At 35.8% G+C, this 25,208-nt stretch overlaps 1 protein-coding gene and 1 long non-coding RNA gene across 3 annotated transcripts in view; one reads left to right on the forward strand and one right to left on the reverse strand.

Moving 5' to 3' along the window:
* The window catches only part of LOC143668343 (uncharacterized), an 89,001-nt gene extending 79,527 nt beyond the window's left edge, over window positions 1-9,474 (forward strand). The window contains exons 2-3 of the long non-coding RNA XR_013168411.1: window positions 8,882-8,938; window positions 9,205-9,474. This is a non-coding gene — a long non-coding RNA (uncharacterized LOC143668343). The remainder of the gene's footprint in view (window positions 1-8,881; window positions 8,939-9,204) is intronic.
* The window catches only part of MRPL1 (mitochondrial ribosomal protein L1), a 169,699-nt gene that overhangs the window by 115,766 nt on the left and 28,725 nt on the right, over window positions 1-25,208 (reverse strand). For both annotated transcript variants that reach the window (XM_077143072.1, XM_077143071.1), the window contains 3 exons: window positions 9,672-9,930; window positions 7,240-7,323; window positions 5,960-6,031 (listed from right to left, as the gene is read on the reverse strand). In XM_077143072.1, coding sequence (XP_076999187.1) covers window positions 5,960-6,031; window positions 7,240-7,323; window positions 9,672-9,930 — 415 coding nt within the window. The remainder of the gene's footprint in view (window positions 1-5,959; window positions 6,032-7,239; window positions 7,324-9,671; window positions 9,931-25,208) is intronic.

Genomic DNA, 25,208 nt, shown 5'->3' on the forward strand with positions numbered 1-25,208 from the left:
AAATTATTCACCATGACCCAACTGGGATTTATACCAGGAATACAAGGATGGTTCAACGCAAGAAAATCAATTAATGTAATACAGCACATTAACAAATTGAAAGGGAAAAATCACACAGTCATCTTGATTGATGCTGAAAAAACATTCAACAAAATTCAGCATCCTTTTCTGATAAAAACATTCCAAAAGATAGAAATCAAAGGTAACTACCTCAATATGATAAAGGGAATATATGAAAAAATGATAGCCAACATCATACTCAATGGAGAGAGATTGAAAGCCTTCCCCCTAAGATCAGGTACAAGACAAGGATGCCAGCTGTCACCATTATTATTCAACATTGTGCTAGAAGTTCTAACTAGGGTGATCAAGCAGGACAAAGAAACAAAAGGCATCCAAATTAGAAAGGAAGAAGTAAAACCCTCATTATTTGCAGATGACATGATACTACTATACCTGGAAGATCCTGAGAAATCTACAGCAAAGTTACCTGAGCTAATAAACAAATTCAGCAAGGTGTCAGGATATAAAATTAACGTTCAAAAAAAAATGCTTCTGCATCTCAAAAGACTGTCAAAAAGGTGAAGAGGCAGCCAACTCAATGGGAGAAAATATTTGGAAATCACATATCAGACAAAGGTGTGATTTGCTGTATATAAAAAGAAATCATACAACTCAATGACAAAAGAACAAATAATCCAATTAGAAAATGGGCTAAAGAGATGAAAAGGCATTTTTCTGAAGAGCAAATACAGATGGCTAAAAAGCACATGAAGAGAAGCTGATTTCACCGGCTATAAGGGAAATACAGATCAACACTACAATGAGATACCACCTCACACCTATAAGAATGGCTGCTACTAAATAATTAGGAAACTAGAAATGTTGGAGAGAATGTGAAGAAACTGGGACACTTATGCACTGCTAGTGGGAATGTACAATGCTGTAGCCACTATGGAAGATGGTTTGGTGGTTCCTTAGGAAATTAAATATCGAGCTGCCCCATGTCCCAGAAGTAGCAGTACTTGGTATGTACCCAGAAGAGCTAAAAGCAATGACACAGACATTTGCACATCAATGTTCACAGCAGCATTATTTACAATCGCCAAAAGATGGAAACAAATCAAATGTCCATCAACAGGCGAGAAGATCAACAAAATGTGGTATACACATACGATGGAATATAAGACAGAATGATGTCCTTAAGCACATGACAAGATGGATGAGCCTTGAGCACATAATGCTGAGCAAAGTTAGCCAGACACAAAAGGACATATACTGTATGATTCCACTTTTATGACCAGCATAAAAGTATAATCAGAGACTTATAATACAGAATATAGGGGACTCAAAGATACATAGATGCTAGAAATGGGTGAACCATTAACTAATGAGGTTGAACTCTAATGTAAGGGAATAGATAAGAGCAAAGGTGATTCGCTAGTGGATCTAGAAGTAATATTACCATATTGAAGATGAACAAGATTGAAAGGGGTTGTAGAGGCCTATGCGTCCCACTGACACACTAGAAATATGTATGAGTTCTTGTAAGAATTACTTACAAGAATACAAGATTCATATCTTGTATAAAGAGTTTTAAGTCCAGGGTACAGGGGCAAAACTGCTATTGCATGCTATGAGATATGTTCAAAAGGAAACCATCAGCACTACCACAACAACGGCAAAGGTAAACAACGGAGTAAGGGACAAGAGGGAAGAGGAGGTTTAGCTCTCCTTTTTGATGAGGGTGTGTTTATTGGTTTTCTGTCTCTTGGGAACAACGAAATTATCTAGAATTGAGAATGTTGATGGACTGTGGACTTTGGGACTTTTATATGATGCCTGATGCATGCAGGTGGCTGAAGGATGCACTGATGGAGAAGTAAAATGGTGAACGATGGTGTATTCTTATGAACACAGGTTATACTACTACAAAAAGGAACAAAGTCGTAAGGCTTGCAACAATGCAAATGAACATGTGGGACATTTGGTGAGGCAAAATAAGTTAGAAAGAAAGGAACAAGAATGGTATGGTCACCTTTAGAAAATGTTTATAAGAAAACAGGGGCCTAGATTGTAAGCTTTTAAAGCTGACACATTAAGTCCGAAGTGGTGATTATTATTTCTGGATTTTGAGAGGCTATTTTATATATATAATCTGATATTTAGAGATAAGTATGAAGCCGAACAGGTTGGGGTTAAAATAATTCAAAACATAGGGTAAGGACAACAGTGTCTATTTTAAAACCACACATACTCTTTGAGACCAGTGGAAGAAAGGTTCATTTGATTTGGAACTAGAATTTTCTGTAGTGCATAATCTAATCCAACCTATCTGTATAGCTCATTTGAACATCTGAAACACAGGGAGCACAGAATGAGAAAGAGGTCCTTTAATCCTGTATAGATTATTGTAATGCCTGGAAACATCCCAGAGTATATTAACCAGATAACAAAAAGTATTGGCAAAGTCTCCTGAAGGAGGGGAGAAAGACTATGGAACTATTAAACCTTACCATCAGGGAATCCCGATACTGTGTAAAACTTGAGGGACACCCAAATCAACAGGTCATGCCTTCGATCATGAGGCTTACTCTTGTGAAGCTGGTGTAGGTAGCAAAGAAGCTTAGACTACCTATAGGCATGACTAAGAGTTACTTCTGGAGGACCTCCGCTGTTGCTCAGATGTGGCCTCAGTCTGTCTAAACCCAACTCTGCAAGTGAAATCATTGCCCTCCCCCTAAGTGAGACATGACATTCAGGGGTGAAAGTCTCCCTGGTGACATGGGAGATAACTCTCAGGGATGAATCCAGACCTGGCACTGCGGAAGCAACAATTACATCCTGACCAAACAGGGGAAAAGAAGCATGATTAACAAAGTAACAGCGGCAGAGAGAGTTCAAATAGAGTCGAAAGGCTACTCTGGATGTTGCTCTTATGCAAGCTTCAGGTAGACCTTGCTACCTATCATAACCTGCCAACCCCCAACCAGGGCCATTCCAGCCAATCCCAAAGAGCACCTAGGGCAATTTATAAGATTCCACAAGGGTTCCAGGTACTAGAGTAACTTGTCAGAAACCTACAACTACCAGATGGGTCCCTGGTCCAGATAAATCCTGACACCTAGCCCAGCCTCTCCAGAACAGCAGATAGTTCCTTCTCCTTACCCAATATCAGTGACAGACCCTTCCAATATCAAAAATTTAGAATTGCCATAGTCCAAACAATCCTGTATGGAAAGATCAAAGGTGATGGTAAAGTTTTACAGAGAAGATAGGATTTAATAAATGAATATGAATGCTGAATCACTGATATCTTTTAGTCACCAGTATTTTAAAGCAGCTAGAAGTAAAAACCTAAAATTTGTGAAATTGTAACCCATGTCAAATTCTGAAATATGTTCTACAACTAATTGTGGTGCTGTGCTTTGAAATGTATAGCTTTTTTGTATATATGTTATTGTTCACAAAATAAAAAAAAGGAAAAAAAAGTCGATTGTGGTGATAAAAAAATATTTAAGCCCTCTAGCCTCCCTATATTCTGGAGCTAGAAGGAAAAATATGAGAGGATCGTAACGTGGTCCGTGACAAACTCTGGGATCTGTCCTGTAACTACCTGCTGAAGAGTGCTCTGAAAACTACTGCTTTTTTATTTCTTTGCTTTGTATATATGATATACTATACAATAAATAAGATTTTTTTAAAATTCATAGGGTTAGGATTTGTTCTAAAAATGACAGAATTTTATTTGTGAAAGCAAAATTGTTAAAATACCCTCTAAGCATTGCAGTTGCAGCCATTAAGTTGATAAAGTGAGAAGAAGTGTTCTAGGCCAGAATGTTCCTATTAAGAATATACTTTCAGATTATATCGTGTGTTACATGTGTATGGTTTGTTCAATGTTACTGTGTGTGTCAGTTTATTCAATGTTACTGTGTATGACAGTACTTAAGTCCTTATTTGAAACACCTAGTCTTTCTGGATGCTTAGAGGTATACAACATATATTAAAAATAGAGAGTGTAAAGTCACTTTAAGTATTTTTTCTGTTAATACATACATAGGAATGGCTGTATTTGAGGAATGGCATTATTAAATTAGATGTCTTGGAGCAGTATGCTGATGGGGTGGGAGAGAGGGGAGCAGGGAAGGAAGTATAGAGAGAAAGGTTCTTTGCCTATGAGATGTTAGACAAGTTCAGATTGTCTGAGCATTGTTCTATATAGACATTCTAGTTATTGCTGTGTATTAAAGGATAAGTCCTAATATCTAAAGTATATTAAAAATAGATGTAGTAAAATAATTCCTATATAAATGTCCTTGTGTTAGTTTACAGGAAGGTCTGTCTTCTGGGAGTGATCTTTTGCAGCAAGACATATTTCTGTACTTAGTCACTGAAATGGTGGAAGAAGAAAAAGAGGAAGAGCAAAGGAAAAAGCTCTTTGCTAGTATCTCTATATCTAGAAAACAGTTTTAAATTATAACCATAGTTTCATGTGCATTTTTTTAAATACCTGTGTTTATTGTGGATAATGTCTATTCTTTATTTCACAATATCTAAGCTTTCAGAAATCTTGAGGTGACAATGTCTAATAAAAGGTAGAGCTACTGAATCAATGAATTTATAGATATCATTTTGTTAAATTAATAGCAAAGAAGCATCTTTGACATGGAATTGTTAAACAGTCCTGAGCATACTGCCTCAGACTTGTTCATTAAGTTGGCAGCAGAGAGAAAGAAGGAAGTGCAGAGGGAGGGATGTATGCAGATGTGTTCATATTTCCATTTGGATGTAACCATTGTATGTGCACATCTCTTTGCTGTACCTTAGGAAAATACTGTTAAACAATTCATTGGAAACATACTTTCTTGCTAACATTTCAATATAAATCTGATGATGTATTCTCTTAGAAGCATTATACTTATACTTTTGCTTTATATCTCATTTAAAATTGAACATTTAGGGAATACAGTATTTGTAACTCTGCCAATATCTGCATAGGTCTGTTGTCATTTTTGTCTTTTATGAAATTTTTATTCCCAAGAAAGGCACGAATACGTTTTTACCCCCTGATTGCTGATTCCCCCTGATTGCTGTCTTCTTGGTTATCACAATACCCATGGCTTTGAATTGATAATAGTCACGAAAAAAGCATGATACATTCTGTGTGATTTCAATCATAAAAATGTATGTTCAGTTGTACGTATACACACACAGGACCTAGAAGCATAGGTCAAACTGTAAACTGTCTGTGATTCTGATCTTCGTGTCTTGTGATTTTCAGTTTTCTATACTGTACAGTTAATGTAAAAGTTTGAAAAAAAGTTATTTTAAAAAACTTTAAAAAATCTCAAATTACGTTTTCTTGTTAAAAAAATGTATACCATAGTCTAAATTATTACATTTAGAAAAGGAACCTTCAGAGAATATTAAGGAAAATCTTTTGCACTTCAGAAATAGCATACCAAATTCAAAAGAGGTGCCCCTCCCTCCTACCTCTTTAAAAAAAGAGTAGTTTTTTATTTTCAAAGGGATCCATAAGCTCTTCGCTATTCTTTAAAAGCATATAATCAGTTGTCACCACCATACTCCTGTGTCACTCTGAACTGATTTGGCAGTAAAAATTAAGAAAAAACAAAAGTTTCTTGTCGTTTGAATCCAATTCAAATTTCACAATCAAAACCACAAAGGGCCATATTGGTCTTTCCAATCTATCCACTCTCACAGACATAAAGCAAATAAAAAAATTCACAATATAAATCAAGCATAATTAGTATTAGTCTGTCTGGATAATTTTTCTTACCTTGATTTTTCAGACTCAAAATTGAGTAGGAAAAATTTTCACTCTTCTGTAAAGACCTATTAACTTTTTTTTTATGTTCCACATGTAATAAATCAATGGATGGCAAACATTACAGAACAACCTATGAAATTAATGAACATGAAAACGATACTGTACCTGCTGAATCAGATTAGTTCCTCCTGCAAATGCAGCTCCATTTTCTTCAGCCGTTTTAATTTCTGATGCATTCTGCCAGAATACAACAGTTTAAATATTAATGTCTAACTTTAAACAAATTTAGTCTATTTTCAAGTACTCTGTCAGAAATAATATCACAATTCAAAATAAAATTGAGTTTTTATTTTTAATTTAAAATGCGTCAATTTTTAGTTAAATGTATCAGAGATAGTATGTCTTGAACACATCTTAATTTGTAAGTTATTAAGGTGTTTTCTGACTGTCATATGAGGAAATACATTAAAATGGCATTTAGGAACCTATAAATAGCTCAATGAAAGTTTCCAATGCTATGAATACATCACCTTCCAAAAATAAGAGATTAAAACATATTTAGTTTTGTTAACGTAAAAGGAGATGTTTTATTAAACCAATATAGAGAGGAAAAAAATCGCTAATTAAAAAAAACTCATAGAACCAAAATTCAAACAGGTGTCTGAAAAATTCAAAAGGAAAATAAACAATATTAGTTATTTCCTTTCTTTATGTTCCAAGTATACCAACTACATTTCCTTAGTCACTAACATTTTGCGGTATTCTAATTGCCTACTTTTCTGGGAAGAAAGTAAAGAGTTTTCTTCTTTGAGGCAGAGAAGATTTTTACAATGCCTCAAGTTTGAATCTTAAATGGGGAAAATAATCAAAATACTTTACAAGTTTATAAACACTGTAAAAAGAAATGTCTGTAATACAAAAAGATTTACATTTTTCAAAGAGCTACATTACTACATGTTATATACTCAACTTTCCAGACTAGATATTTTCAAAAATTGTGGTTTCAATGTCTATATAGCACAAAGTGGTCCCATTGTTTTAAAGTAATCCTACTGTTATTTGAGGAATGAGTATGATAAATTCTGCACTTCTCTTCATTTTATTGTAAGAAAGGTAATAAAGTGCTGTACTAGGAATGATGAGGCTAAAGGTCTAGTTCAGCTCTTTCAGAAACTACTAGGATAACCTCAAATAAGTTATTTAACAGTCTTGAGCTAAAAATTGGGAAAATAAGACTAGATGAATGCTAAAATTTTCTCTACTTCTATTATTCAGTTATTCTACACAGGTATTAATGTGATACATAAAAAAAAAAAAAAATGAAGAGGTGCACAGTTAGTTCAGTTGTATAATTCTTGTCTGCATGCAGGAGGCCTGGGTTCGATTCCCATACCCCCAAAAAATTAAAAAATAAATGATATAAAAAGTTGACAGAGTTTACTCACTGCTGTAAATACGGCAACTTTATTGATTTCTGAAGTGAATGGGTATGGAAAATTAAGAACACTGGTAAATGGTTCCAATCTTTTCTAAATACAAAACAGGAAAAAAAATAATTATAACAAGTTCATCTTTTCTATACCTCTCATCTTCTGTAAAATACAGAACTGGCATATTTTGATTTTAGTGTTCTAATTCTATCATACGTCCTCCTATTAATCCAGAGCTATTTATTGACTACAGTTATAGGAGATTATATTTCTTTTCTAAGAAAACATAATGAAAATCGAAATCTGTCTTCCCATCTCTAGACTCCCAAGGCACTTGTCTTTTCTTTTTATTGCACCATATATATATTAAGTTGTTTGCATATCCATACCTCCCCACACATAGTACAATACTTTCTCATATAACAGATGTCTATAAGTAGTTGCTACCTTGAATTAAATTCAAAAGATCACCTAATTTTCTGACATCATCAAGAAGAACACCAATACAGCTGGGCTTACTGAATAATAAGAGACAATATCCAATTGATCTATTTAACAGGTCACCCCTAATCTCCATCTTTGGCTCTAAACAATCAGGTAATATAAACTCTAGGCTTGAAATAGAATCCTAAACCTGAAAGGCTCCCCTGAGTGAGTCTGTTTTGAAATCCTCTGGACTATTACTATTTTCTCCTATACCTGGGAAGTCAGATGGAAAGTCCAAAATAAACAGCAGTCCTGTGAGGTATCTTTATGCAGGCAGAGATTCTACAGGGTCTCAGGACTAGTCTGTTCAGTCATTTGGCCAAGGAAATCTCTTAGGGAAACTTCTCATGGAAACACATTCTAGCTGTTTTGGGGTAGCTTTACGGTCTAGAAGAAAGAAAAGGGGCTCTTTCTCTAATTAAGAACTGACTGAAAGTGATGGGGAAATTTTATATTTTTAGAAAAAGTTTATTTTGCATAGAAATATCCTCCTGATGATTTCTTTTCTAAGAAGGCACAAATTCTTAAGCACATGCTTAAGTTTTGCTGACTGGCATTCCTTCGCCATTAACACGTCTCAACTGGTTTTAGTAAATTTTTCAGTGCTGAGCAATAATAGCATACTAGGGAATGCTGACTTGTTGTGCAAGTATTCTATGAAGAGCAAAAACTGCCTTAGGAAAACAACAATATCTTTTCAATGTTACTAGGTTACAAGTGACTTCCATTTATGACATGAAGTTTGTGGACCTACAAGACTTCGTTATGAACTACATTAATGATTAACTTAGAAAGTGACCATCTTGGACACTACAAAATTGGGGGAAAAAAAAGAACAGTAACACTGTGGTATAAAATGTAAAAAAAAATTAACACGGCTATGAGAAACTTCTAGTAAGAACTAGGAAATGAGACTTTGTTCAAATATTAACTCCGTCACCTGTTCTGTGATTTTGACCAAGTTATTTCGTTTTCTTTACCTCAGTTCCCTCTTTTGAAGCTGTTAGAGGATTAAATGAGAAAAGGCATGTACAGCATTTAGCATTTGCGCCTGGGACACAAAGTTTTCAATAAATGTTGGATGTTATTAAACACTTACTAAATCCTTTATATGCATTATTTCATTTAATCCTCATACAACTATAAAACTAAACATTTTATTTCCCTTTAGAGATGAGAAAACTGAGCTCTGAAGAAGTTAAGCAACTAGCCCAAAGTCACACAACAAGTAAGTGGTGATAGCAATCAGGACTATATAATTTAACTACAGAGCTCATGCTCTAAAACTCTAGGTTTCTCCCAAGTGCTCTATCACTGTTGTTGTTGTTGAGGTTGTTAAATTATATCCAAAAACTTAAATCATCTAGTTTGGGGAAATAAAAAAAGCCATCCTGAGAACAAAAATTACAATATTTCTAAATAAGTTAGATTTCATAAAGTGAGAAGCATATAATGGATTGCAAAGCTAATCTAGTGTTTTTCCTACTTTTACAGGTTTTATAAATAAAAATCTCACATGGAGCTCAACATATAAACAGGTAAAACAGAGAGGTTCTGATTAGGGCAGCTCTAAACAGCCTTACTTAGCCTCAACCTAGGATTCCAAGGAACACATCTAGAAGACACTGAACTTACCCAAGGCCCTCATTTACAGAGCAGGAATATGACACCCAAGCAGCTTGAGTAACTTTCAAAGTCACAGTATTATCTCAATTAATTTCAACAAAATTTTGTGTTGAAACTTTTATCAGTGACTCTTTAGGGGACTAGATGTGTGTTTATAAACTCTCTAGAGCGTATACAACATATTTTATAATTGGAAAATTAACAGTTTCATAGTATTAAATACAGAAGGCCTGAGATATTCTAATAATTATCATGGACACAAGAATTTTTAAAAATTATAAAATTTGAATTCATACAGCCACTGTTCACACAGAAATTTATTTGAATCTACATACCTTCTTCTCCAATGACATATCCAGTGTCAAATCAAGATAAACACCTTGGTTTGGATTAGTAAAGTCCAGAATTTGAAATTTCTTAAGTAAGTGAATAGCTTTCTCCACCTCATATATCTGCCTTGGGTATAAGCGTTTTAAATAGACATCATCCTCAGGCTCACTTTCTATATAAGGGTATGACTTTATTTTTTCTATATCATCCTTTTTTTCATTTGATGCTTTTTCTTTGGGGCCTTTCTTTGTTTTCTTTGCAGGTCTTTAAAAAAAAGAAGATAAATTCAAGATCAGTTATCTCACTATGTATTCCAAGAGACTTAACATTTAAAAATAAGCAAATGTATATAAAACAGAAAAAAATAACAGAAGAGAAAATATATTTTATCCAAAAGCATGGATTGCTTTAGTTTCTCTAATTCAACCGAAGTAAACATTCGCAGTTGCTACCAAGTTAAATGAGGCATAGACTGTGCTCTCCAGAAACTTAACACAGGAGTAGAAGAGACAGACATGAAAAGAGATCATTTTAATACAAAATATTAAGAGAATATAATAGGATACCCAGGGAAAGGACACCTAACCCAGCCCAGTAGGTCAGGGATGGTTTTCTGAAAGAGGTGACTCCAGTGCTAATTCTTGAAGGATAAGGAAAAGTATATACCCAAGAAAAATGAAAATATGTCTGTAGAAAAAATTGTACAGAATTATCTATAACAGCCAAAAAGTAGAAACAATACAAATGCCTATCAACTGTGAAACAGATACATAAAATGTGATCTAGCCATACAATGGAATATTATTTGGCCTTGAAAGAAGCCAGTCATTAAAGACCATGTAGTGTATGATTCTATTTATAGGAAAAAGTCAGATTAGGTAAATTTGTAGAAACCAAAAGCAGATAGCTGAATAAGACTGGAGGAGGGAAGGGAAAAGAATGGGGAGTGACTGCTAATGGGTATAAGTTTCTTTGGAAGGTAATGAAAATGTGTAATACTGATTGTAGTGATGATTGCACAACTCTGTGACTATACGAAAAACCAACTGAGCTGTACACTTTAAATAGGAAAATTGGATGGTATATGAAATACACCTCAATAAAACTGTTATTAAAAAAAAAGAGAGAGAGAGTTAGCCAGGCACAGAAACAACAAAAGAAAAGTATTGAAGCATGGAATAAAATGGTATGGAGGATGAAGGGGAGCAGTATTATAGGTTTTGAATAACTACAGTAGGGGTTGACCAACTTTTTTCATAAAGAACCAGAAAGTAAATATTTTAGGCTTTGCTAGCCATATGATCTCTGTTGCAACTACTCAACTCTGCCCCTGTAGTAAGAAATCAGCCATAGACAAAATATAAACACATCCGTTTCCAATTAAATTTTATTTATGGACACTGAAATTTGAATTTCATAATTTTCATGTCAGAAAATATTATTTTTATTTTCTTTCAACCGTTTGAAAATGCAAAACAATTCCAAGCTTGTGCACAGTTCAAAAATAGGTTGTTGGCCAGATTTGACCCATGGACTGCAGTCTGCTGACCCTTAGACTAAGGGTAAAGTAGGAGGCAGGAAACACTAGGAGATGCAACTGAAGAATCTACATCACAAAGGGCTTACTCTAAAGACAATGAGAAGCCACTAAAGGAGTAGCATTTGTATTTAGGGTAGAGCATTTAGGTTGCAATATAAGCATGAATTTGAAGGAAATGGGATTGGAGTCAAATAAGAGACTATTATATTCCTTTCTTTCCAAAGAGATATGACAGCCTAAACCAGAACAGTGATAGTAATAAGGATGGAGAAGAGATGACAGATAAGAGAAATATCTACCAGATAAATACTGAAGATAGGAAAAGGGGAAAAAGAAAACTCTAGAAAACGTCTTAGATTTTCCTGGTTTGGGTGACTAGGCATAGAGTAGGATCATTAACTAAAACCAGAAATAAAGAAAACAAAACAGGTTTCTGGTGAAGAATTAGTCACAGAGATGAGTTCAGTTTGGCGCAGAGTTTTAACGTGTGGTAGATTGCATCATTGACCCCAATTTTCTTCACCTTCTGCATTTAAGCCTTTTTGGTATGACTTTGCAGATCCTCCCATTAAAGGGCTAGTGTTTGTTTCTCTGTCCCCTGATATGGCCATGTGACTTGCTTTGGCTGACAAAATAAAGCAGAACTGACAGCATCCCAGTTCTGAGCCACATCATAAGAGGCTTCACATCTTTCCATTTGTTTGTTTGTGTTTGTGCCATTTTCATAAAAACATGCCTGGGCTAGCCCAAACATGGGAGAAGGAGAGACAACTGCCCCGAGAGAGCCCCAGGCTAAATTAGACAATTTTCAGTTGACCTATGGACTCAGATGTGTGAGCAAGCCTGCCAAAATCATCAGAGACACCAAACCAAACCCAGCCTAAATCAGCTAACCCATAGAGGAGTAGGCAATGATATATAATTGTTGTGGGTGTGGTACATAGCAAAAGCTAACAAGGCACTTAACTAAAACCTAAGAAGGTATATTCAACAGATAATTTCAGGTTAGAGTTTGAAGAGTACCTAAAAGACAAAACTAGAGGTGCTATATTCTCTCAGCATTAATCCAAATTAAACCTATAATCTTATAAACTTAAAAGTTTTAAATTAACAAAATAGTATTCTAGAGAGATGTTTGATTTCTACAATAGGCAAAATAAAGATGTCTGTATTCTAAACTCCAGAACCTGTGAATATGTTACCTTACCTGGCAAAAAGGACTTTGCAGATGTGATTAATGTTAAAGTCCTTGTGATGGGGAAATTACTTTGGATTACTGGGTGGGCCCAATCCTATCACATGAGTCCTTAAAAGCAGAGAACCTTTCCTGGCTGTGTTAAAATAGAGATGGGATAACAGAAATGGATGAAAAAGAGGCAAGAGAAATTTGAGTGTGAAAGGGACTCGACCTGCTATTGCTGGCCAAGGAACAGAATATAGGTGGCCTCTCAAAGCTGGGAATGGCAGGAAAATGGATTCTCCCCTAGAGCTTCCAGAAAGGAATGTAGCCTTGCCAACACCTTGACTTTAGTCCCGTGAGACCTGTTATCAGGTTTCTGGCTCACAGAAATGTAAGATAATAAATCTGTGTAGTTTTAAGCTGCAAAGTTTAAAGCAATTTGTTATGGCAGCAACAAAACATGAACAATGGATCCTATAAAATTTAAGTGAAAAACAAAAGGACAACAGTGAAATAATTTTCTTTAAAGGACCTCAAAAACCAATCCAACATATAAATCCATTCTCACTTTTAGCATCAATAAAATCATTATTTCTGCCACTAATAACAGTATCCTCTCCGTTAATAAGCAATTCCACAGAATAGCAGATAATGACAGCGCTCATCTCTAATAGGATGCAGGTATCCCTCTGGGCTGACAAGTCTAAGCACATGCTCAGGTGTATGGATGAAACACATTCCAATAGTTACTTTGTAAGTACTCCACAAAATTCTAAAACCTTCAAAACAGAAGAAACCACATTTCTATTTTACATTTAGTAAAACAACTGTGAGACCAATGTACGGAGCCTAGACAGCCTGTACTAGGAATACATTCTCCTACCTAAAATAAACAAAATGAGCAAATGTCATAGCTGTAGCCACTAGATTTGTTTTACATAAATGCTGATTTTACCAATAAATTTTCAATCAGAGTTTAATCTACTTAAGTTGTAATTATATGCAATTCCCAGAGGCAGAAATACAATTTTTTAACTTAATAAATATTTTCAAACCCAATAAAAGTCTGATAGCTAAAGAGAGACTGAGTTGGATATAGCAGTGCATTTATACTTTGGATCTTGTTTCACAAAATGTTTCAGGTGGCTTGGTGAAAAAAAGTTTTCAATTTCAAATGGGAGACTCCTTCAGTTAAAAGACAAAGTATTAGCTTCATTATAACACAGATCAATAATTGAACAAATTCCTTTAATAATAATCTCATAGGCCCACTATGTGTTTCCATGACCCTCCAAAAAATGTCTATCTTTATTCATAAAACTCATATCCCAAAAAAACTCTTGTTCGTGCAATCATGTGAGGCTCTCTCAGGAGATCTTAGACATTATGATTTTCAGGGAATAAAATAAGTCATACTAGAAAGGTTTACGGGAGGATGGAGAGAAACACCTGGCATTCTGAACCTATGAGAACAGAACTCAGCTGCAATTACCTAGGTTACTAAACCATACAGATTAAATAAGTAAGAAGTGACTACACTTAGGTAGTAACCTTCTCCCTGCCTCATCTTTCCCCTATCTCCATAAACATGAAAAGGAAAATAATCTAGTGACAATATGTAAATAAAGCAAAAGATAAGAAACAGTAAGTGCTGTAATAAAGTTCACTTCCAGATCTTTGAGGATCTGTGATCCCAGAGACCACTTAAAATCCTCTCAAGGCTGAAGAACCTCAACCATAAAGTATTCTAGGAGCAGGGGGAAAGTATATAACTATTTTCAAGCTAAACTGAACTAAATGGAACAAAACAGAAAATGCCTAGGACATGTTAACTATTAATGGAATGAAAATGTCTAGAAATCTTATTTATCCTGCTTATTCATTATCTCTTTTTTTTTTTTTTTTTTTACATGAGCAGGTTCCGGGAATCGAAACCGTGTCTCTGGCAGGCAAGAATTCTGCCACTGAGCCACCACTGTACCACCTCTTATTCATTAACTTCTAAACTAGATGTGGAAGTTCTGCTTCCACTTAACTTAGGACACAACACAAAAGCTGGAAAGAGAATTAACAAGAGCCAGATAAAATCTCACATTTCTTGAACCCATTACAGAGCTGAGATCTCAGGGCAACCAAGTAGCCTGAAATTAAAGGACCAGCAGCACCTTCCCTTTGCCCCCCTCTCACTGCCAGGACTGTTTCACCAGTGGCAAAGCAGAGAAGGAAGATAAGCAGATAAGAAAAAAAAATTCAGCTAAAAGTTGAACCCCAGTTTGACCAGGTAAAACCCCCAGGCGATCCAGATACAAGAAGTCAAACTCATAGGCTTTTTTCTACAGTCCCCCCCCCCCCCCCAGGGGCTCAGAGGAAAGAATGAGGGCTCGGCAACAGACCAGAGAGCCTCCACTGAAGATGCAGGCATGGAGGATTATCTACTTCTGCTGTATTTAAGACAGCCCCGCCCTCATTCTCAGACCTTCTCAGTTGGAGCAAAAGCCAAAATCCACGGGGGGGGGGGGGGGGGGGGGGCAGCAAACCCTCTCACCAACAGGACACAAGTGAATACCCATTGTGGCTAGGAAAGGAAAGAAGAAAAACAAAACAATCTATCCCTGGGGGCACAGCGGCAAACAGTCCACAGCCCAGTATCCTATACCAATATGGGGGGGGGTGTCGGGGAGGGAAGGGCCAGGAAACTCTCCCACGAAGGGCAGGAATGTTCAGAAAACCATTCCCTTCTAGGCACAGTCACACAGGGTCTACCTCAGACTGAGAATCCCTCCTTTCAGCCATCACTAGCTTAGCAAGCATGAGTAATGAGCAAAAATAGTATACTGTTAAGGAAGGACAAAACAGATACCTTTCTGAAAGTGCAGCCGCATAGGAAATAAAAAAAAAAAACTGAAGATGGAACAGAAATCCCCCAGCAAACCTGGCACCATTCTTAAAACAAAGTAACAGTAGAGAAATGCAAAGCTGGTGATATACTAACAGTAACAGGAACAATAAAATCAAACTCTTGCTCTCAGCTCCTGACTAGCCTGATTCCCTGTTCTTTACTAATGTAATGGCCTAACAGAAGAATCACATTCCTATTTCCAGGTAAGAATAGGACTTACTTTGGTCTCTACCATTCTACACAAAATGTATGGCAAACAATAAAAAATTACAAAATAAATTTTAAAAAGCAAGAAAAACACCCATTGTCAAGAGAGAAACAGAAGCATTCAGAGGTGACAAAGTGACATTCTTTAGCAACCTCTGCCACTGGTTCATATGCATACACACAAGGGAGAAAGGGAGATTCAGAAAACAGAAAGAGAAGCAAACATATCATCTTCACCCCATCTCATGTTTTGATAAAAAATTAGCCACGAATTACTCGTGTGAAGCTTATATAGGTAGCGAAGAGGCTTAGCCTACTATCAGTATGCTTAAGAGTTGCTTCCGGAGAACATCTTCTGTTGTTCGGGTGTGGCCTCAGTCTCTCTAAACCCAACTCTGCAAGTGAAATCATTGCCTTCCCCGCTATGCAGGACATAACATCCAGGGGTGAAAGTCTCCCTGGCGACATGGAAGATGACTCCCAGGGATGAGTCTGGCCCCAGCACCACAGCAACAATTCCAGCCCGACCAAAACGGGGAAAAGAAGTATAACTAATAAAGTATCAGTGGCAGAGAGAGTTCAAATAGAGTCAAGAGACTACTCTGGAAGTGGCTCTTACGCAAGCTTCAGTTAGACCTTGCTACCTATCACAACCTGCCAAATCCCAACCAGGACCATTCCAGCCAATCCTAAAGAACACATAGGACAATATATAAGATTCCACAAGGGTTCCAGGTACTAGAGTAACTTGTCAGAAACCTACAACCACCAGATGGGCCCCTGGTACAGATAAATCCTGACACCTAGCCCAGCCTCTCCAGAACAGCAGATAGTTCCTTCTCCTTACCCAATATCAGTGACAGACCCTTCCAATATAAAAAATTTAGAATTGCCATAGCCCAAACAACCCTGTATGGAAAGATCAAAGGTGATAGTGGGAATTATACATAGAAGACAGGACTTAACTAAGTGACAAATGAATATGAATGCTAAATGATTAAATTAATATCTTTTTTTGTCTCCAGTATTTTAGAGCAGCTAGAAGTAAAAACCTAAAACTTTGAAATTGTAACCCATGTCAGAGTCTGAAATATGTTCTAAACTAATGTGCTGTGCTTGGAAATTTACAGTTTTTTTTATATATATGTTATTCACAAAAAAAGAAGGAAAAAAAGTAAATTGTGAGGATACAAAAGTATTTAAGCCCTGTAGGGCTTAACCCCAACCAGGACCATTCCAGCCAATTCTAAAGAACACCTAGGACAATATATAAGATTCCACAAGGGTTCCATGCACTAGGGTAACTTTCCAGAAACTTATAACCTCCAGATGGGTCCCTGGACCAGATAAGTCCTGAAACCTAGGGGCCCAGCTTCTCCAGAACATCAGATAGTTTCATCTCCCTACCCCATTTTAGTGACAGACCCTTCCAACTGAAAAAGCTAGAATGGCCATAGCCCAAACACCCCAAAAGAGAGGGATGTAAAGATCAAAGGTGATGGCGGAGTTATACAGAGAAGATAGAATTTAACAAATGAATATGACTGCTAAATCATTAAAGTGATATATCTTTTAGTCTCCAGTATCTTAGAGCAGCTAGAAGTAAAAACCTAAAATTGTAGACTAGTAACCCATGTCAAATTCTCAAATATGTTCTACAACTAACGATGGTGCTGTGCTCTGAAATTTATTGCTTTTTTGTATATATGCTATTTTTCACAAAAACAAAGAAAAAAGTCAATTGATGCTAAAAAAAATATTTAAGCCTTCTAATCTATATTCTGGAGCAGCTAGAAGGAAAAACTTGAGAGGAAAATATCGTAGCCCATGGCAAACTCTGGGATCTGTCTTATAACTACTTGTTGAAAATTGCTTTGAAAACTTGCTTTTTTATTTCTTTGCTTTGTATATGTTATACTATACAGTAAAAAAAGTTTTAAAAAAAAAGGAATATAAGAAAAAGAATTAGCCAGGAACTTTTCCACAAATTATAGTGTATTAAAAATTAAAACCACAACTAGAACTATGACTAATATTATTCCTGTTGAGATACTGAATAACTCTCATTGCCAAAAATGAAAAAAAAGATGTTTTTTGGAAATACAATGTACAAAGATGTAAGTACAAAAAATCGTGGGGGAATAGAGACTATAGAAAAGTATATGTGCATGCTGTTGAAGCAAAGATAGTATAAAACCAAATATCATTGTTATATATTTAAGATGCTAAATTTTAAACCCCTGGTAACCACAAGGAAAACAGATGAAAAATATATCCAGATAGAAGTGAAAAGGCATTCAATGTGGTAAAACACAAAAGAGCAAATAAATATAAAATTAGGCCTTAATGGAAGTGAGGGACAAAAAGGTATTAGACTTATAAAGGCTAAATAGTAAAATGGCAGAAAAAAATCCTTTACTATCAGTAGTGACTTTCAATGAAAAAGGATTAAATTATACGGTAAAAATGAGAGATTGGCAGAATGGATAAAAAAAAAACATGACCCAATTATATGCTGTCTGTAACAGACTCATCTTAAAGTCAGAGTTATACATAGGTTAGTGGTGAAAGGACAGAAAAATATATTCCACGCAAGCAGTAACCAAAAGGGAGCTCAGGTGGCTAAAATAATGTTAAGATAAAATAGAGAAGTGCACAAATATATGTGTTGTGAGTGCCCCAGAAAGAGAAGAGAAGGGAAAAGGAGGAGAAAGACTAATGGAGGAAATAATCACCGAAAATTTCCCATCTCTTAATAAAGATATAAAATTACAGATCCAAGAACTGCAATGCACAACAAACAAAAAGATCCAAACAGACATACTCCAAGACACTTAATAATCAGATTGCCAAATGTCAAAGACAAAGAGAGAACTTTGAAAACAGCAAGAGAAAAGCAATTCAACACATACAAAGGAAGTCCAGTAAGACTATGTGTGAATTGCTCAGCAGAAACCATGGAGGTGAGAAGACAGTGGTATCATATATTTAAGATTCTGAAAGAAAAAAACTGCCAACCAAGAATTCTATATCCAGCAAATTTATCCTTCAAAAAATGAGGAGGAGATCAAAATATTGTCAGACAAACAATCACAGAGAATTTGTGATTAAGAAACCAGCACAGCAAGAAATACTAAAGGGAACATGACAGGCAGGTAGGAAAGGGCAGGAGAGAAAGGTCTGGAGAAGAGTGTAGAAATGAAGACTATCAGTAAAGTTTAAAAGAGAATAAGAAATTAGATATGACATATAAAAACCAAAAGACGAAATGGTAGAAGAAAGTACTGCCTTTAGAGTAATAACATTAAATGTTAATGGTTTAAACTCATTAATCAAAAGACACAGGCTAGCAAAAAGGATTAAAAACAGGACCCAACTAAATGCTGTCTACAGGATACTTATTTGAGACCCAAGGACAAAAACAGGTTGAAAGTGAAAGGCTGGGAAAAGATATTTCACGCAAACAACAATCAGTAAAGAGCAGAAGTAGCTCATTTAATATCTAACAATGTAGACTTCAAATGTAAACCAACTAAAAGTGACAAAGAAGGACACCATGTGTTAATAAAAGAAAGAATTCAACAAGAAGACATAACAATCATAAAATATTTATGCACTGAGCCCGAGTGCCCCAAAGTACATGACACAAACAATGACAAACTTAAGAGAGAAATGGACATCTCTACCATATAACAGTTAAAGACTTCAGTTTCCTGCTCTCATCAAGGGATAGAATATCTAGACAGAAGAGCAATAAAGAAAAAGAGAATTTGAATAATATAATAAATGAAGTAGACTTAACTGACATTTGCAAAACATTACACCCCATAATAGCAGAATACACATTTTTCTCAAGTGCTCATGGATCATTCTCAAGGATGATATGTGGGCCATAAAGCAAGTTTCAATAAATTTTAAAAGATTGAAATAATATAAAACACTCTCTCAGATCACAATGGAATGAATTTGGAAATCAATAACAGGTAGAGGAACAAAAAATCCAAATAGACAGAGGTTAAACAACATGCTCTTAAAAAACCAATGGGTAAAGGAAGAAATTATAAGAGAAATCAATACATATCTCAAGGCAAATGAAAATGAAAATATAATACGTCAAAATGTACGGGATGCAGCAAATGCAGTGCTAAGAGGGAAGTCTATTGCTTTAAATGCCTATATTAAAAAAAAGAAGAACAAAAATTGAGGAACAAGAGAAGAACAGCAAAGTAACCCCAGGACAAACACAACACAAGAAATGATGAAGATTAGAGCAGAAATAAATGAAATTAAAAACATGAAAACAAGAAAATCAGAAGTTGATTCTCTGAGAAAATCAATAAAATTGAAGTACCCTTAGCTACACTGACAAAAGAGAGAGAGAGAGAGAGAGAGGATATAAATAAATAAAATCAGAAATGGAAGAGGAAACAATTACTGACCCCACAGAAATAAAGGAGATAAAGAGAGGATACTAAAGCAATTATATGCTAATAAACTAGACAACCTAAATGAAATGCACAGGTTCCTAGAAAGGCATGAACAACCAACACTATCTTGAGAACAAATACAACCTCAACACACCAAACATGTGAAAAAGATTGAATCAGTCATCAAGAAGCTCCCAAAAAAGGAAAGTCGAGGACCAGATGGCTTCACATGCAAATTCTACCAAGCATTCAAGAAAGCATTAATAACAATCCTATTCAAACTCTTCAAAAAACTGATGAAGGAAAGCTACTCAACTCATTCTATGAAGCCAACATCACCTTAATACCAAAGCCAAAGATACTACAAGAAAAGAACATTACAGCCCAACCTCTTTAATGAATACAGATGCAAAAATCCTCAACAAAATACTTGCAAATCAAATCCAGCAATACAATAAAAGCATTATACAATGCTTTGAAGTGACCAAGTGGGATTTATTCCAGGAATACAAGGATTGTTCAACATAAAAAAATCAATTACTTTAATACACTGTATCAAAAAATCAAAGTGGAAAAACCACATGATCATCTTAATGGATGCAGAAAATGCATTTGACAAAATTCAACATCCTTTCTTGATGAAAACACTTCAAAGGATAGAAACAGAAGGGAAATTCCTCAACACGATAAAGGGAATATAGGAAAACCCACAGCTAATATCATCCTCAATGGGGAAAGACTGAAAGCTTTCCCCCTAAGATCAGGAACAAGACAAGGATGTCCACTGACACCACTGTAATTCAACATTGCATTGGAAGTTCTAACCAGAGCATTTAGACAAGAAAAAGAAATACAGGCATCCAAATTGGAAAGGAAGAAGTAAAACTCTCACTGTTTAAAGATGATATAATACTATACATCAAAAATCCTGAAAAATCCACAGCAAAACTACTAGAGCTATAAATGAGCACAGCAAAGTGGCAGGATACAAGACCAACACCCAAAAATCAGCAGTGTTTCTATACACTAGTAATGAGCAATTTGAGGAGGAAATCAAGAAAAAAAATCCATTTACAATAGTAACCAAAAGAATAAAATATTTAGGAATAAACTTAACAAAGGATACGAAAGACCTATAGACAGAAAACTACAAGAAATTCCTAAAAGAAATCATGGGAGTCCTAAATAAATGGAAGGGCATACCGTGTTCATGGACTGGAAGACTAAATATAGTTACAATGTCAATTCTACCTAAATTGATTTATAGATTCAATGCAATACCAATTAAAATCCCAAAAACTCACTTTGCAGAAATAGAAAAACCAATTTTAACCAAATTTGTTTGGAAAGGCAGGGTGCCCCAAATAGCTGAAAATATCTTGAGAAAAAAAAAAAAAAAGAAAGCGGAGGTCTCACACTAACTGACTTTAAAGCATATCATGAAGCTATGGTACTGGCATAAACATAGATATACTGACCACTGGAAATGAACAGCGTGTTCAAATACAGATGCTCTCAATCATAGACAATTAATCTTTGATAAGGTGTTTAAGCCAACCCACAAGGGACAGAACATCCTCTTCAATAAATAGTGCTTGGAGAACTGGATATCCACACGCAAAGAATGAAAGGATCTATATCTCACAACCTAACATTTTGTTAATTTGAGTTAATTAACAAAAATTAACTCAAAATGAATTAAGGACCTAAATAGTAGAGCTAAGACCATAAAACTTTTACAAGAAAATGTAGGGAAATATCTAATAAACCTTGTAGTAATAAATCAAAGTAGCACGAGCTTTGAAAAAGAAATGGACAATTGGGATCTCCTCAAAATTAAATAATTTTGTGCATCAAAGAACTTTGCTAGGAAAGTAAAATAGCAGCCTACATAATGGGAGACAATATTTTGAAATCACATACTAGATAAGGGTCTAGTATCCAGAAAATATAAAGAGATTCTTCAACTCAACAACAAAAAACAAACAACCCAATTAAAAAGTGGGCAAAAGACATGATCAATCACTTCTCAGAAGAGGAAATACAAAAGGCTAAAAGGCACATGAAAAGATGCTCAACTTCACTGCCTACTAGGGAAATGCAAATCAAAACTACAATGAGATATCATCTGACACCCACTATAATGGCCATTATTAAAAAGAAAAAAAAGTGCTGGAGAGGTTGTAGAGAAAGAGGCACACTTATCCACTGTCAGTGGTATTATAAAATGGTACAACCACTCTAGAAGGCGTTTAGGTGTACCTCAGAAGGCTAAGAAGTATAGAACTCCCATATGATCCAGCAATCCCATTACTAGATATATATTCAGAGGATCTGAAGGTAAGGGCACAAATGGACATTTTCACACCAGTGTTTACAGCAGCATTATTTACAATTACCAAGAGAGGGAAACAGCCCAAAAGTCCACCAACGGACGATTGGCTAACCAAGCTGCGGTATATACATATGATGGAATGGTACATAGCCGTAAGAAAGAATAAAGTCATGAAGCATGTAAAAATGGGGATGAACCCTGAGGACATTATGCTTAGTGAAACTAGCCAGAACAAAAGGACAAATACTGTATGGTCTTACTAATATGAGCTAACATTAATGAATGACTTTGAGAGTTAGATAAGAACACAGGTTATCAGGGGATAGAAATAGGGTAGAGATTGGGCATTTGGTGCTGAAAGAATACAGATTGTGCAATACGACTATTGTAAAAATTCAGAAATGGACTGCAAAATATTACCTACTCATAGCTCGATAATATAAGTACATGAATGAAGCTAAATGTGAGTATGATTGAGGGAGAAGGTCTGGGGGCACAAATGAAATCAGAAGGAAAGACATAGAATAAAGACTGAAACGGTATAACTTAGGAATGCCAAGAGTGGACAATGATGGCAATTAAATGTACAAATATAAAAACATTTTTGCACGGGGAGAACAAATGAATATCAACATTGCAAAGTGTTGAAAATGGATGGTATACAGGAAAAAGTATAATCAATGCAAACTAGGGTCTACAGTCACCAATAACATTGTAATACACTTCCACTGAATGTAACAAAACTAAATGTCAACAAGCGGAGGTATGGGGTGGGTGTGGCAGGGGAGAAGGCGGTATGGATTCTTTGCAGAAGAAAAGGAAATTTTTCATATAGATTATGGTGGTGAAGCCATGTCTATTTACTTTGGCTGGATTACATGATGTGCATACAAAACTGTTTAAAAATGAACAGAGAGAAACAAGCACTAGAGAAAATGTGGAGAAAGATGTATGTGGTAGTTAGATTCAGTTGTCAGCTTGGCCAGGTTCTGTTGCTGTGGACATAAGCCTGTCAGCTTGGCACCTAGTTCTGTTGCTGTGGACATAAGCCAACGGTATGTGAACCTCATCTGTGAACTTCATCTGTAGTCAGCTAGGAGGCGTGCCTGCTGCAATGAATGATGTTTGACTTAATTGATTGGTGCTTAAATGAGAGAGCACAAAGTAGCACGGCCCAAGCAGCTCAGCACCTCATCTCAGCACTCACAGCTCAGCCCAGGTCTTTGGAGATGCAGAAAGGAATCACCCCAGGGAAAGTTATCGGAACCCAGAGGCCTGGAGAGAAGGCCAGCAGAGATTACCCTGAGTCTTCCCACATAAGAAAGAACCTCAGATGAAAGTTAGCTGCCTTTCCTCCGCAGACCTAATGAAATAAATCCCCTTTTATTGAAAGCCAGTCCGTCTCTGGTGTGTTGCATTCCGGCAGCTAGCAAACTAGAACAATGTCCTTATTCACTGTAAGTAGGGAAGCTGAGATGTGTAGTTCCTCTGGAGGCCAGTGGTGGTTCTATAAGAGGATAGGGGTGAGGTTGCCATATGATCCTGCAATGCCATTCTCAGTGTATATGTAGGAACTAAGTTGTGTGGGGATATGAATGGACATTTGCACACCGGACATTTGCACACTGGTGTTTATGGCGGCAATGTTTGCAATTCTCAATGGAAGGAAGCAGCCTAAGGATACAACGACTGAGGAAAGGAAGGGGAAACTATGGTGTATACACACAGCAAACTACTGAGCAGCCGCAAAAAGGATTGAAGTTGTGAGGCATGCAACTAGGTGAATGAATGAACCTTAAGGACTGTATGATGACTGAAATGTCAGAAACAGACAGATAAATATTATTATGCTTCGCTCATATGAATTAACTGTAATGTAGAAACTCAGTGAATGAAAGTCAGGGGCATAGGTTATCAGGCTGGGACCTATTATAAAGGGTCCTAGATTACAAGGTCTTACAGCAGTCACATATATTCAGAAGTTGTAGTCAAATATATTCAGAAATTGTAACTGTTATTTCTAAATTCTGAGATACTGAGTTCTTTGTATATAACCTGGTTCTTTCTAGAAACTTCAGGTATTTATAAGACACCTGAGACTCAGAGAACTCTGAAAGTCAGTACTACCCTATACAGGCTGAGAGACTTCAAACAGAGTCGAAAGGTTATCCTGGAGGTTACTCTTTTACATTATATAGATATCGCTTTCTCCATTATGGTGTATTGGAGTGGCTAAAGGGAAGTACTTGAAACTGCTGAACTGTGTTCCCATAGCTTTGATTCTTAAAGACGATTGTTTAACTATATAGCTTTTACAAAGTAACTGTATGATTGTGAAAACTTTGTGTCTGATGCTCCTTTTATCTAGGGTATGGACGGATGAGTTAAAAAACAAAGAAAACTAAATAAATAAATTATAGGGGGGATAAGGGGTAAAAAAAATTGGGTAGATTGAAATACCAGTGGTCAATGAGAGGCAGGGGTAAAGGATATATGAGATGTATGCGTTTTTTCTTTTTTCTTTTTATTTCTTTCTCTGGAGTGATGTAAATGTTCTAAAAATTATCATGATGATGAATACACAACTATGCAATGATATTGTGAGACACTGTACCCTGGCAATGGACTGCTTGTGTGTGAAGATTTCTCTATAAAAATATTTTAAAAAAAAGAAAGAAAAGTGCAGGAATTAAGTGTTCAGACATTTTAATAATAATCTGAAAAGGTAAAAAAAAAAATGCAAAATGCAGAACAGGGTGTATAGTACACTACAACTTTGCAAAAAATAAATAATATATTCATATACTTATACATGCATTCATATGTACACATTCCTATACATCAAAAGAAAGAATATCATAAGAAAATGGTAATAGTGATTGCTTCTGGGAGGGTACAACTGAGTGGCAGAGGATAGGTGTCAGTGAAAAGACCTATCTTTTATTATATACCCT

This window comes from Tamandua tetradactyla, chromosome 24 (assembly GCF_023851605.1).
Source record: "Tamandua tetradactyla isolate mTamTet1 chromosome 24, mTamTet1.pri, whole genome shotgun sequence".
NCBI lineage: Eukaryota > Metazoa > Chordata > Mammalia > Pilosa > Myrmecophagidae > Tamandua > Tamandua tetradactyla.